At 42.5% G+C, this 13381-nt stretch overlaps 1 protein-coding gene across 1 annotated transcript in view; it reads right to left on the minus strand.

Annotated features, from left to right (window-relative positions):
- The window catches only part of LOC135211939 (uncharacterized), a 73281-nt gene extending 60429 nt beyond the window's left edge, over nucleotides 1–12852 (minus strand). Inside the window, exons 1-6 of the mRNA XM_064245186.1 lie at nucleotides 12515–12852; nucleotides 7668–7807; nucleotides 7208–7374; nucleotides 6329–6499; nucleotides 5081–5218; nucleotides 4671–4872 (exon numbers count right to left, since the gene is read on the minus strand). Coding sequence (XP_064101256.1) covers nucleotides 4671–4872; nucleotides 5081–5218; nucleotides 6329–6499; nucleotides 7208–7374; nucleotides 7668–7773 — 784 coding nt within the window. The 5' untranslated portion in view covers nucleotides 7774–7807; nucleotides 12515–12852. The remainder of the gene's footprint in view (nucleotides 1–4670; nucleotides 4873–5080; nucleotides 5219–6328; nucleotides 6500–7207; nucleotides 7375–7667; nucleotides 7808–12514) is intronic.
- Nucleotides 12853–13381: the final 529 nt, after the last annotated feature.

Genomic DNA, 13381 nt, shown 5'->3' on the forward strand with positions numbered 1-13381 from the left:
TCTATAAAAAAGAAGCGGGCAAGACGGTTTTTTCCTGCCCTCCTTCGAAGTTGGCAGGTAAGCCAGGTGTCTGGTTATGACACGAAAGAAGCCAATGGGATTGGGCCTACCCTTCCCTTCTTCAGCTGATGCTGATTTTTCAGCGTTAGTGGATTCGTCTAGAAGACGCTCTCTTCATTCGGCAAAGGCCTCATGGGGAATGTGCGAAACTGGACCATTTACTTAATTGGGTCTATTTCGCACATTGAGGTCTTTAATTTTATGGATTGGGCCTTGGGAAGCCCTGGCCAAGAGAGCACAGGATCCAGACTTTGTTTCGATGGAAGTTTTAACGAGTGTACTTTCTTGTCTGGATAAGGCCTTGATGGATGGATCTACGGAGGTGGCTTCTCTCTTTGGATCGGCAGTCCTTTAAAAAGAGATCTGTCTACAGTTCTTTTTTGACGAAATCGGTGTCTCTACAGAGATCCTCCCTGCTTTATTCGCCCCTGTCCTAGTCACCTGTTTCCACAAGAGACAGTGAGAGATATATCTAAGTCTTTATCCGGAAAGGCTACTCAGGATCTGCTTGCGCACTCGGCGAAAAGACTAAAACCGAGCAGTCCCTTTGGCTAAAAGAGAGAAGCCTGCTTTTCAGCAGCCCGCTTTCGAGGGAGAACGACGGCTAAGACCCTCTCTTAGGCGTAGGAGACCGGTTTAAGAGAGGGAGATCAGCACGCAACGGCCCTTCCCTAAAACCACAATGAGAAAGTAGTTCCTCCAGACTACAGTAGGAGCCAGACTGCTGAAGTTTGCGAAAAGTCTGGGCTCAGAGAGGGGCGGACAACTGGTCCCTCTCTATCCTCGAGAGAGGATACCTTCCTCCCCTTCAGGGAGAAGCCTCCCTTAACAACAACTCCAAGGGAGTTAAGGGCAGCAAGATACCGAGATTCTTTAAAGAACCAGGCCCTGCTACAACTAGTAGAAGAAATGATGGACAAAAGAGGCGATAGAAAGGGTTCAAGACCTTCAATCTCCAGGGTTCTACAACGTCTTTTTCTTTTGTACAAAAAGCCTCAGGAAAGAGTGGAGGACCAGTTCCTGGACGTAAGTGCCCTGAATCGCTTCATTGTCAAGACGAAGTTCACGATGGAGACGACTTCCTCCGTTCTTGCAGCTCTTCGTCCAGGGGATTGGATGGTGTCCCTGGACCTTCAGGATGCCTATTTTCATGTACCTATCCATCCCTCGTCCAGGAGGTACCTAAGATTCATGGTACAGGGCAAAGTTTTTCAATTTCGAGCCCTTGCTTCGGTCCTTGCCATGGCCCCTCAGGTGTTCACCGGGTCTTATGAGGACTGTCGCTCATTGGCTTCATATCGAAGGAGTAAGAATCTCGTTGTATCTCGACGATTGGCTGATCCGGGCCCAATCAAAAGATCGAATGTCTGGAGGACTTGAAATTAACACTGGACCTAGTTCAGTCCCTGGGACTGTACTAAACTCTGGTAAGTCCCAGATGAATCCCCAGCAAAGCATTGTCTATCTGGGGATTCTGATGGATTCTCGGGGTTTTCGTGTATCCATCAAAGGAACGACGGCGGAGATTGTTTACAGAAAGTGACGGGACCTTCCTAGAGAAAGAACAATGTTCCGCGAGGGAATGGATGAGTCTTCTGGGGACCTTTCCTCGTTGGAACAGTTTCGTTTTCTCTAGGGAAGCTACACTTAAGACCCCTACAATTCTTCCTCAGAGAAATGGGATCAGAAGCACCAAGAGCTTTCGGGCTCCTTTCAGCTCTCAAAGAGCATAAAGGAGGACCTCAGTTGGTGGTTAGAGCCAAACAGATTGAAATCAAGGGCTCTCCCTTCAGTTGTCGAGCCCTCGCCTAGTGTTATTTACAGACGCCTCGGAAAAAGGAAAAAGGATGGGAGCGACTCTAGGTCGAGAGAAGTGTCAGGCACCTGGAGTGGGGAACAGGTGTCTGGCATATCAACAAGAAGGAACTAGCAGCAGTTCCATCTAGCTCTCGTTCACTTTGAACCTCAAAAGTATTGGGTGCCGTGTTGCAAGTGAATTCGGACAACACGACAGCTCTAGCCTATATAAGGAAACAGGGAGGGACTCACTCCCTCCTTTTCCCTGTTCGAGAAAGCAAAGGAGCTTCTTCTTTGGACCGAGGAACGGTGAATAACTCTTAATTCAACCAGGTTCATCCAGGGGGAAAAGAACGTGAGAGCAGATCTTCTGAGCAGAAGAGATCAGGTCCTTTCCACGGAATGGGACTCTGCATTCAGAAGTGTGCGACGAGATTTGGGACCTCTGGGGGAGACCCAATATCGACCTGTTCGCAATGAATTGGAATGCGAGTTGGAGAACTACTGCTCTCCGATTTCAGATCCAAAGGCAGTTGCAGTGGACGGTCACCTTCTGGATTGGAAGGGGATCGACGGGTATACGCTTTTCCTCTTTCAAGATAATAGGAGAGGTGGTAAGGAAGTTCGTTTTCAAACAGGGGAGGGAAGCCAAACTGACCCTCATCGCCCCATTCTGGCCAGCCCAAGATTGGTACACAGAGGTACTGGAATGGATGATAGATTTCCCAGAGGGCCCTTCCACTGCGGAAGGATCTTCTCAGACAGCCCCACTTCGACAGATACCACAAAAACCTCCCCGCTCTCAGTCTGACTGCCTTCAGACTGTCGAAGGACTCGTCAGAGCGAGGGGGTTTTCACGCAAGGCTGCAAAGGCAATTGCTAGAGCCAGAAGACCTTCAACTCTTCGCGTGACCAGTCAAAGAAGTGGGAGGTGTTTCCGAAGATGGGCAGGGTCCCAGAAAAGTATCCTCTTCCAGTACCTCTGTACTGAAATAGCGGATTTTCTCCTTTATTTGAGGGAGAAATGCAATCTGGCCGTTACCACAATAAGGGATATAAAAGCATGCTCTCATCTGTTTTTAGACATAGAGACCTTAATATCTCGGAGGACAAGGATCTGCATGACTTGTTAAGGTCCTTTGAAACCTCGAAGTCAAGACTATAAGACCACCTAGTTGGAACCTGGATGTGGTTCTTAGATATTTAATGTCCGAGAAATTCGAACCTCCTCAAAAATTCCTCATTCAGAGACTTGACTAAAAAGTCTCTCTTTCTCTTTGCACTAGCCTCTGCTAAGAGAGTTAGTGAACTTCAGGCTTTAGAAGGAACTGTGGGCTTTAAGGAAGATTCTGCAGTATGGTCCTTTAATCCCCTGTTTTTAGCAAAGAACGAAAAATCCTTCTAAACCATGGCCAAGGACTTTTGAGATTAAGGGACTGTCCTCTTTGGTAGGAGAGACTTAGAGAGGACATTGTGCCCAGTCAGGATCCTCAAGTTCTACCTGGAGAGAGGAAGAAGCTACTTGGTGGAAATGTGGATAGCCTTTGGTGTTCCGTAAGAAATCCTAAGAGGATGATTTCTAAGAATGCTCAGCGTATTTTATTAAAGACGTTATCAAAGAAGCGCATGCTTCCTGTGAAGAGGAACATTTAAGGCTTATAAGAGTCAAAGCACATGAGGTCAGAGCTGTAGCTACCTCTTTAGCGTATCATAGGAATATGTCGATACAGACTCTTGTCGAATCCACCTATTGGAGGTGCAATTCGGTTTTTGCATCAAATTACTTAAGAGACGTGCGAGTCACTTATGACAAGTGCTTCTCTCTCGGACCGTTCGTGTCTGCGGATTCGTTGCTGGGGCAAGGAGCTGAACCTAATCCTTTATAGTTGTTAAGTTATAATTTTAACGTTTTTTGGTGTTGTGTTTTTTATGGTCGATTGGAAGGGGTCTTGGGAATGCTCCTTCAAATCGTAGTGTTAACAAATGTAGTGTGGTCAGGTGGTCGGATTGGTTTTTCGTGCTCCTTGTTAGTGATTTGGACCTAGGCTCTGTCATGTAAGAGGGTTAGTCCCGTTGATATGACAAAGGTGAAGGCTCTACCATGTAAGTGGGTCAGCCCCATTGGTATGATCCAAGACAAGGCTCTGTCAAGTAAGCGGGCTCGCCCCATTGACACGATTCCAGAAGAGCTATCAGTGTCAGTCTCATCCCCACTGAAACTCTTGAGGAAAGCAGACTCATAGACAGTAATCATGAAGTCTTCTGCCAAATAGGGTAAGAACCAAGGTTTTAATAAGTTTATATATAATGACCTACAACAGATGTTGTTTCCCCTGTTTTTATTGTTTTTTTTTATTTATATTGAGTAACTATCTCTTACCCGCCACCAAGGGTGTCAATCAGCTAAGTATATATCTGCCGGAAGTTGTTGCATGGTCAAAACCAAAAAAATGATATTGTCAGTATACAATAAAGTTTTGTACATACTTACCCGGCAGATATATACGATGAATGGCCACCCCATCCTCCCCTCAGGAGATAGGCGCAAGAGAAAAATCTGGTCTGAAAACGGGAATGGTTCCTATTCCCGCCACCCCAGCGGCGGAGAGGGTGATCACCTGACCTACCTGTAGCGTGTGCCGCGAGTTTGAATTCTGTCGGGACGTCAGAGACATAAGCTAAGTATATATCTGCCGGGTAAGTATGTACAAAACTTATTGTATACTAACAAAATATCATTTTAATGAATAAGTCAGCAAAACTAGGGTAATGTACTGTTTTAACATTTACTCCTTTCGGTACCTTCCACTTACATTCAAAAATATCCGGGTTCATGGAAGTCGAAGCCGTGTGCGTCAGAATCGAAGTCACAGTGATATTGAGGACGCGATCTTCTGCCGCGTACCTCGGTGCCACCTTCAGGAAATCCGTGCAGGTGGCGCCGTCGAGTATGCGCCCTGGCAAACCTCTCCAGCGGTACTCGCATTTCGACTCGCTGCCCAGGACGTCTAGGGCCTGAAGAGAGGCTAAGTTGAGTTTGAAATAGTCTACAGAGTTTTTATCTCATTTTTATAGACTAGAATAGAATATAGGATTTACGCCAAAGGCCAAGAGCTGGGACCTATGACGTCATTTAGTGCTGAAAGATCGAGAGAGAGAGAGAGAGAGAGAGAGAGAGAGAGAGAGAGAGAGAGAGAGAGAGAGAGAGAGAGTTTTTCATTACCAAATGTAGGAAGGGCACACTGTGAGCACCAAGAACTGACTCCGAAGTGAAGTGCGAGCACCGGGTCAAGTCTCGCCACGTAGTTGTAGTCGATCCTGTGTTTTCGTAGAGGACTTCGCAGGTGCCCAAGATGTCGTTCTGTGAAGAAAGAAGAAGATTAGAAACGAATACCGGACAAAGAGAAGGAATGGTACAAAATGAAATGGACTGAAATGAAATATAAAATTTAGGCCAAACGTGAAGCACTGGAACTTATGAGGTCTTTCAGTGTTGAAAAGGAAATTGTGAGCAGAAATGTTCGAAAGGTGTAACAGTAGGAAACCATCGCAGTTGCACTATGAAATAATCGTTAGGAGAGGGTTTAAAATCAGATGGAAGAAAGAGAATAGGAACGGAGGTACAGTAAAGGGAATGAAAGGGGGTTGCAGATAGGAGCCTAAAGAAGGAACGCTGCAAAGAACCTTAAGTAAAGCCTACAGTGCACCTCGTGAGGTTCACCGGTGGTAATACCCCGCATTGAGCTTTCAGGCGCTACTGAAACTTGTAGCAGATATCAGAAGTTTGGTGCGAGTATCACTGGGTCCCAATGAGACCACAAAACCTTGCAAAAAAATGATAGGCATAAAGAGACTTGAGCTAATATACAAACAGCACATCTACTCGCTTAACTTAACCCATTATTTAAAAACATCAGAATTTGAAACACTGTAGCACTATATAGCCGTTCCGTTCTATTCGTAGATGATAAAACCTATAACTTTAGTATAGTATGACCATTCCTCCAGGTAATGTAGCATATCAGCCTTACATCATTCTGCACTAGGCTTGCAAATTTCAACACATCCTGTGCAAGTCTCCTGGATCTTAATTGATTTTATCCAGATAATGATATACACTTGTTACTTTCATGGGTTTCTTCCAGTTCAGATTCATCATTTCAGCAAATAATGTTACTGACGGCGTCAGTTCTCCTAAAAGCTCAGCCTAAAGGTGAGTCCACACGGTCGAACAATGCCCGACGGACAACCATCGTTACCTTAATCATAGGCTTAGCAGGATGACGTCATAAGCATTGAACCGATGGAAGTAGATCAGGCAACAAACAGTGGTACCAGATGAAGTTGTACATCACTGTTTTTTTACTCTGTTCACAAGGCAAAGACCGAAAGGCAATTGTTAGCTGGCAACAATGTTTGTCCGTCGGACATCGTTCGACCGTATGGGCGCACGTTAACTCTAATCACTCACCTGCGTGTGGTAAGCCAAGGACCCGGAAGGCAGAGCCGGCGTCAGAAGCGAAGCCAGCGCCCTCTTATAGTTGAGAGAGTACTGGTCCTCTTCAGGGTGATAAAGAATGGAGCTGACTCTCCCGCCAAGCGTTTTCACGACGACAGCTCGGCCTAGTCCGGTGCCGGATACCTTTAATGATAGATAAAGTGTACAGTGTGTATATCAGATAAAATCTTGAACAAATGTTATTGATGCCTTTCGTCGGTATACAGGAATTTGTACTCCTTATTCTTTTAATTACGTTCCATGATTTTTCAGTCTCTAGGAATTAGATTTTCGTTCGAAGTGCAATCAGGTCGTTTTAAATGGTTCAGGCTTTACTGCTTGACACTTACCAATGAATTATCTTTCATTACTTTACACTTACCACTGGTTCAGGCTTTACTGATTGACACTTACTATTGATTTACGCTTTCTTAGTTTACACTTCACATTGGTTTAAGATTTACTACTTAACGCCTACCATTGGTTTAGGCTTTCCTGCTTTACACTTACTATTGGTTTAGGCTTTCCTACTTAACACTTAACATTGGTTTAGCTTTTCCTACTTTACACTTAATATTGGTTTATGCTTTATTACTTTACACTTGGCATTGGTTTAGACTTTCCTACTTTACACTTACTATTGGTGTATACTTTCCTTACTATTGGTTTAGGCTTTCCTACTTTACACTTACCACTGGTTTAGGCTTTACAACTTTAGTACACTTCACTGCCGTATACTAACAAGTGTAAAGTAATAACGGTTTTGTTGGTGTTTATTGACGTCTGGATGAGGATTCTTTACCCAACCCAATTAACATTAAGTTAACCAGTTATTTCATTGTTTACACGTACCAATGGTTCGGCCTCGTCGCTGACATCTCTGGCCGTGAAGATTAGCAGAGTATCAGCATTGTATCTAGTGGCTTCTACAATGGCCGCGCCTTTATAAACTGAAGAGCCACTTATCTCTACCTCAACCTGGTGCTTGAACACGGTAGAGCGGCCCGTTTCGACAACAGCTGCCAAAATTGGAAGATCGCATTATTTGTAGAATCTATAGGAACGTTCGGACTGACACGCTGATAAACAGTTGAAAGATTCATTAATGAGGAAGGTTTGATTACTGAGAAGAAATACTTTCAAATGGAAGACTACAGAAATCCTTTAGCTCTATAGTTTTAAGAGCTCCCGAGTTATCTGTCTAAGTGTCTAAGACTGTAAAATTTACAAGTTAGTTAAGGTAACACTGATTATAATCGACTCACCAATAACTTGATAACTAACGTGAGAGGGATTGAAGCAAATAACTTACTAGAAGTGACAGGAGCAGTAAAGGCTTCAGAAGTCTCGTGGAAGAGGAACAGAAGGAGGAAAATGTGGGCGTAGCCCATCCAAGACCACGCCCATGGTAAACCCATGGTATACCCTTGATGTCCGTGGAAACTTGTGCACCTGAAAAATGTAGCTCTATTTACATACACACATAATATATATATATATATATATATATATATAAATATATATAATATATATATAATGTATGTATATATATATATATATATATATATTATATATATATATATATATATATATATAGTGTTATAGACCAGATAGTGTGTGAACAGTCTGACTGCAATTCCTTATAAAAAAGAGCTACCGTATTTAATAAGCATTGTTCAGGCAAATAGAAAATCTGTTTTGAACTAACCGACAGGAAACTATTGACAAATAGATTAAGCAGAATGCATTTCATATGACATTAGCCCGGTTTCAGTGATCAAGCCACTTATTGAGTTGATAATCAATTCAGTGCAATGAAGGGGATTATAAAGTAATGTTTGCGTGAGAGAGAAAGAGGGTATATTTAACTTTTCCAGAAAGTATTAAAGATAAGAGAAAATGCCTCGAGAAGTTCGAAACTAGAATAAACGTAACTCGCTCTCCTTTAACCTCGAATAGAGAATTAGTTTCGAGAAGTTCGAAACCTTATGAAACAATTTTGGAGGGGAGAGGTGGTAAGAGGGACCGAAATTTCTCACTGGAATTTTTGAAAGATGGGTGATTTTGGGACTCTTAAACTGGGATGTTTTACTGTTTGCGCACTGGAGTGTAATATGCAGAGAGAGAGAGAGAGAGAGAGAGAGAGAGAGAGAGAGAGAGAGAGTCTAACAGGCTGAAATAAAAGTGATGAATCAGGCACATAGACAGATAGAGACTGGAGAAGCCAAATGGAAAAACAAGCTGATACACGATGACAGATAAGAAAAAAAATGGGTAAAAGAAATATGAGAGAGAGAGAGAGAGAGAGAAGCATGGTGAAGAATAAGTAAATTAAGAAACAATTAACAGTTGATAACGGCTACATCAATAAATACGGAAAAAGCACAACATAAACATATAGACAGATGGACTCGCAGAATCCAGCGCTTCCAAGTAAGACCACATTCGCAGCATGAATGAGTGCTTTTATCGTTCTGAAAGCTAACAAAGCAAATGCTCAATTGCTACGGGGGTTTCAAGCAAGAAAGGGTCATTACGAGTTGAAACGTCCCACTGAACTACTCGTAGACATTCGTAAGCTCCGTTCGAACGATTTACAGTTAAATGAGAGTCGAGAATTGCACCTGACCGAGATGAAGAAGGTGCGCTGTTGGGTGGAAAGAAACCAAAGAGAACGGCCGACAATGAAAAGGCAGAAAGCAATCCAGCAGGAAGAAGAGGAAGGCAGGCTGCAAAGACCCTTCGGATCTTTCCTTGATAGTGACCTCCCCAAGGGGTTTAACCTTTTATGTATCCACCTTTGCAAAGGCGTGTTTAGTACAAGTCCGTTGGGGATGGCAGTAAAAACATACACAAAAGACTGTGAATGTCATGAAGATAATGAACCCAAAGAAATATTATTCGTAGATAACGACCCCCGAACTTTCTATCTAGGAATGATCCGACCCTCCAGACTGTTAACTGTGTGCTGCAAAAGACAGATTGACCGTAGTTCTGCTGGTCGTAGTATATCCTCCTCCTCAGTGGACAGTTTTCCTTTTAAATTGCAAATAAAAACAAGAAACCCTGTCGGTGATGGGTGATATTATGCCAACGTAGTACCATTTGTATTCAAAGCCGAACACAACATAGTCAGAAGAAGCGTAACTATATTTGAAAGCAGTTATGAGTAAGAGAGGCAACTCAGAATACCTCTCGTTTCGGCAACTACCCCACCATGGCTTTGCAAGCAAAATGGGATATCACCTTTCTAGGTCGGTGTTTTGCTTTCCCATGAAGAACGCAGTCACTGCTTGTGAGTGTTTGTTTGTGTGTGTGTGTGCGCGCATCTCAGTATTCTGCTACCAAGTGATGCACCTAGGCAGCTGCCAGCTGGCCTGCAGCTTTTCAAAGAGGAATATGCGATTGTGCATTACAGTTTACAAGGTCTCTTCCTTTTGGGGTAAAATTTCAGTTTAATGAGTTTCCTACGTATGACATTTATAGCCACTTTTCAGCTTGGACATTCTTATCATAAGCACACACACATGTGTACATATAATTATTTTAATGTTTGGTATACGAGACCCTGCATCTACACAGACAGCATCGAGAGAGAGAGAGAGAGAGAGAGAGAGAGAGAGAGAGCGTTCTTCTTAAAGGGATTTTTCATCTTGTCTCAAAACGAAGGCAAAAATGGCCACCGGCAGCGAGATGAAAGAGATCTGCCGATCTCTTAATCATGACAGAGATAAGGAGAGATAAAGGGAAGGCAACTCGACCTGAATTTCAAGTTGAGGATGAGTGGCTGTTGGCAGCGCATGAAGAGATTAGATAAGTCTGTCCTTTCGTTTGACTGAGATGAACAATGATAACGCATAAAGACGAATTATGTGATGTGTGGGAAACTGAAAGCATTATGGATCTGGAAAGTAAAATCTACGCCTAGGGCCAAACGCTGGGACCTACGAGGTCCATCAGCGCTGAAACTAATGCAGAAAAAATCATCAGGAGAGGGTTTAAACTAAGATGGAAGGAAGAGAATATGAACGGAGGTATAGTGAAAGGAATGAAAAGGGGTTGAAGCTACAAGCTGAAGAGACGATGAAAAATGCCTACAGTGCACGGCCTAAAGTGCAACAACAGCACTAACAACTCCCGTCCCCACCCACCCACACACACACACACACAACGGGAACTGAAATCATAGTGCCTTATGTAGTACCCTAAATCATTCGTTTCATATTATATCCAATTTCCTTGAACGAAGATCCCTATCTTTTCTCATTAGACATTTAAAATCTTTTTTTAGCTGATTAGACTTTTTCAAATTGTATATTGTACTGTAAAGCTCATGTTTCACAAAAGATCTTTACTATTTCTTAAGTCATACAACCTCATTTTAAGCTCCAGCTGTATTAATTTCATTATACATGGCCCTCTTCTGAGACCGCAAACCTCCGCCAAATTTGATCAGTCAATCCCCTATAATATAAAAGATCCCTTCTCCCAAAAATTTACCTTCGTATATCTCCCAAAACTTAATCGTCTGGTGCCATTGGCGAGGACAACCTGCCGTTAACTTTCCCTTAATCATTTATACGTGAATTGTTTTAGTAATCCTTCTATACTATAGTAGATTCACATCAACCGTGCATTTGATGTCTAGACCAGTCCATTACGACGATCCTGATTGGCTGTTGATAAGCCAATCACAGGGCTGGAAACTCTCAGTCTCTCGAGAGAGTTCACATAGGCAGGATGCATGTTCCACTTCTCCTGAAAGACGTATACCTCAGGAGAGGTGGAACATAGATCATACCCACATGAACTCTCCAGGGAGTTTCCAGCCCTTTGATTTTCCTATCAACAGCCAATCAGGAGCGTCGTAAGGGACTGGCCTAGGCATCAAATGCACGGTTGATGTAAATCTACTATAACAAAAATACAAACAAAGAAACCAAACAAAATTTTGTGTGGGCGAAGGATAGTCTACGGGAAATGAACTCCACGTTTCGAGTTCCTGGTAATAATTTGGGAAATTTTCTCTTCTAACTTACTGCGGAAAACCTACAAAAACACATAACAGAAGAAAAGAATAGAACAGATTATAGGATTCAGGCGAAAGGCCAAGCGCTGGGACCTGTGTGGTCATTTAGCACTGAAAGGGAAACTGACAGTAAGAAGGTTTACCTCGCCGTCGCACAATGAAACAATCGTTAGAGAAGGTGGAAAGTCAGATGAAAGAAAGAGAATATGAACGGATGTACAAGAAAAGGAATGGAAGAAGGGGTGCAGCTAGGGGCGCCTTAGGGACGCTAAAAAGACACTTAGGTAATGCCTTCAGTGGTGCACTGACGGCACTAAATCAGCCACCGCCCCCTACCACCACCCCTCCCCCCCCTGCCCCTTTTACCGCAACCCCACCCCCGCCCCCACCAACGGCTACTGGACATATCAGAAGTAAAATTATTTAGGAAAAATGCACCATAGACCATAAGAATAGGTTTGGGTTGTTCATACTCTGCACTGAGATATTTGTCTTGCGGAAATATTCAGAGAAAGAAAAATCAATTATACCAAGTTATAAAGACGACTCTCGAAGGAACTGCTCGAAAAATGGGACACAGAATTCTTCTGGGAGAACGAAAGAAAACGGCGCTTGAGAGGAAACCCTTTACCTTATTTAAGTTTAAACTTTAAGATCGTCTATCTTTATAGTTACAGACTAACAAAACTGAGCTTGAATTTACTGCTGGAATTTACGACAACGAAAGTTACAAAAACGAATGGGCTAAGGATGACTGCTTTTCCAAATGTCACTTGAATGTACTACTGCCTTTCAATACAGCGAAGCACTTCACAGTTTGGAAAAAACCCATAGCAACAGCAAACGCACAATACAACTTGCTAAGAAAACTATATCGAGCAGAGGGCAGGAGACAGCAATGAATAATTATGTGCATAGTAATGCATGGATGGATCGGATGTGATATGATATATATATATATATATATCTATATATATATATATATATATATAATATATATATATAAAATGTACATATATAATTATATGTGTGTGTTTGCGTGTGTGTAATTGTAATGTATGCATGTAATTATCTAAGAATGCACGTATGTTATCAGTAAAACTCTATGTGTTTAATAGCCATTTACATACCTCTGAAATCTGCTTCGGAGTTTAAATCCTAAAAAAACAAAATTAAACCTTCCCTCACGAGAAGGTCTACGCCACAAAATACGGCCGATGAAAATCCTTCGTACCAAAAGCACTTCACAAAACACTGGTTTATTTCCAATTTTTTTTCTCTCTCTTTTTGCTATGCAGTTAAAATAAACGCATCGCACTCGCTGCAGTTCGAATTGACGAACGATCTGGCACTAGCTACACAAATTCAATTTTGCTCCGGTGTGGGATTTCGTGGGGTAACCGAACTTGTTTCTAGAAACGACTTGCTGTTCTGGCGTCGCTAACATTTCGTCTCTGGTCTGTGCGGCTCTTCGATGTCCCAGATATCAACAGATCAGATAATTTCATAGATAATGATAAGAGCCAGTCAAGTGGAGGAGGAGGAGGAGGAGGAGGAGGAGGCTTTTGATAGACTGTGTCTTCTTGACCCCACGACGTGCCTGGGCTTATCTCTGTAAATAAAAATAAAAAGAAAATAATAAATTTCTTATCTTCATAGGAATACTCGTACACTGATGAGATGACATTCTCTTTGGTTATGAAGTAGATGGACGATGGTTGCTTTTTTTTTCTATAAAAGCTATCTTGCTTGCCTGCGTCATCGTCAGAAATGCAATCAAAAACAAAATGTAAATTTATTATAAGTTTCCACATCCTTCAATGGTAAGTCACAGAGGGGGGGAAAAGTCCTTACAGTGAAGAGAATTCTCAATTAAATTTCTACAAGAGAAATCACAGGAGGTGTCTTATAGTTCCACAATGATTACAGAAGATTATCTCTAACAGTCTAAAATGAGAGGCCTAAGGAGTATTACTCACTCTAGGGTGAACAGTTTC

The sequence above is a fragment of the Macrobrachium nipponense genome, chromosome 40, assembly GCF_015104395.2.
Source record: "Macrobrachium nipponense isolate FS-2020 chromosome 40, ASM1510439v2, whole genome shotgun sequence".
NCBI classification, from domain to species: Eukaryota; Metazoa; Arthropoda; class Malacostraca; order Decapoda; family Palaemonidae; genus Macrobrachium; species Macrobrachium nipponense.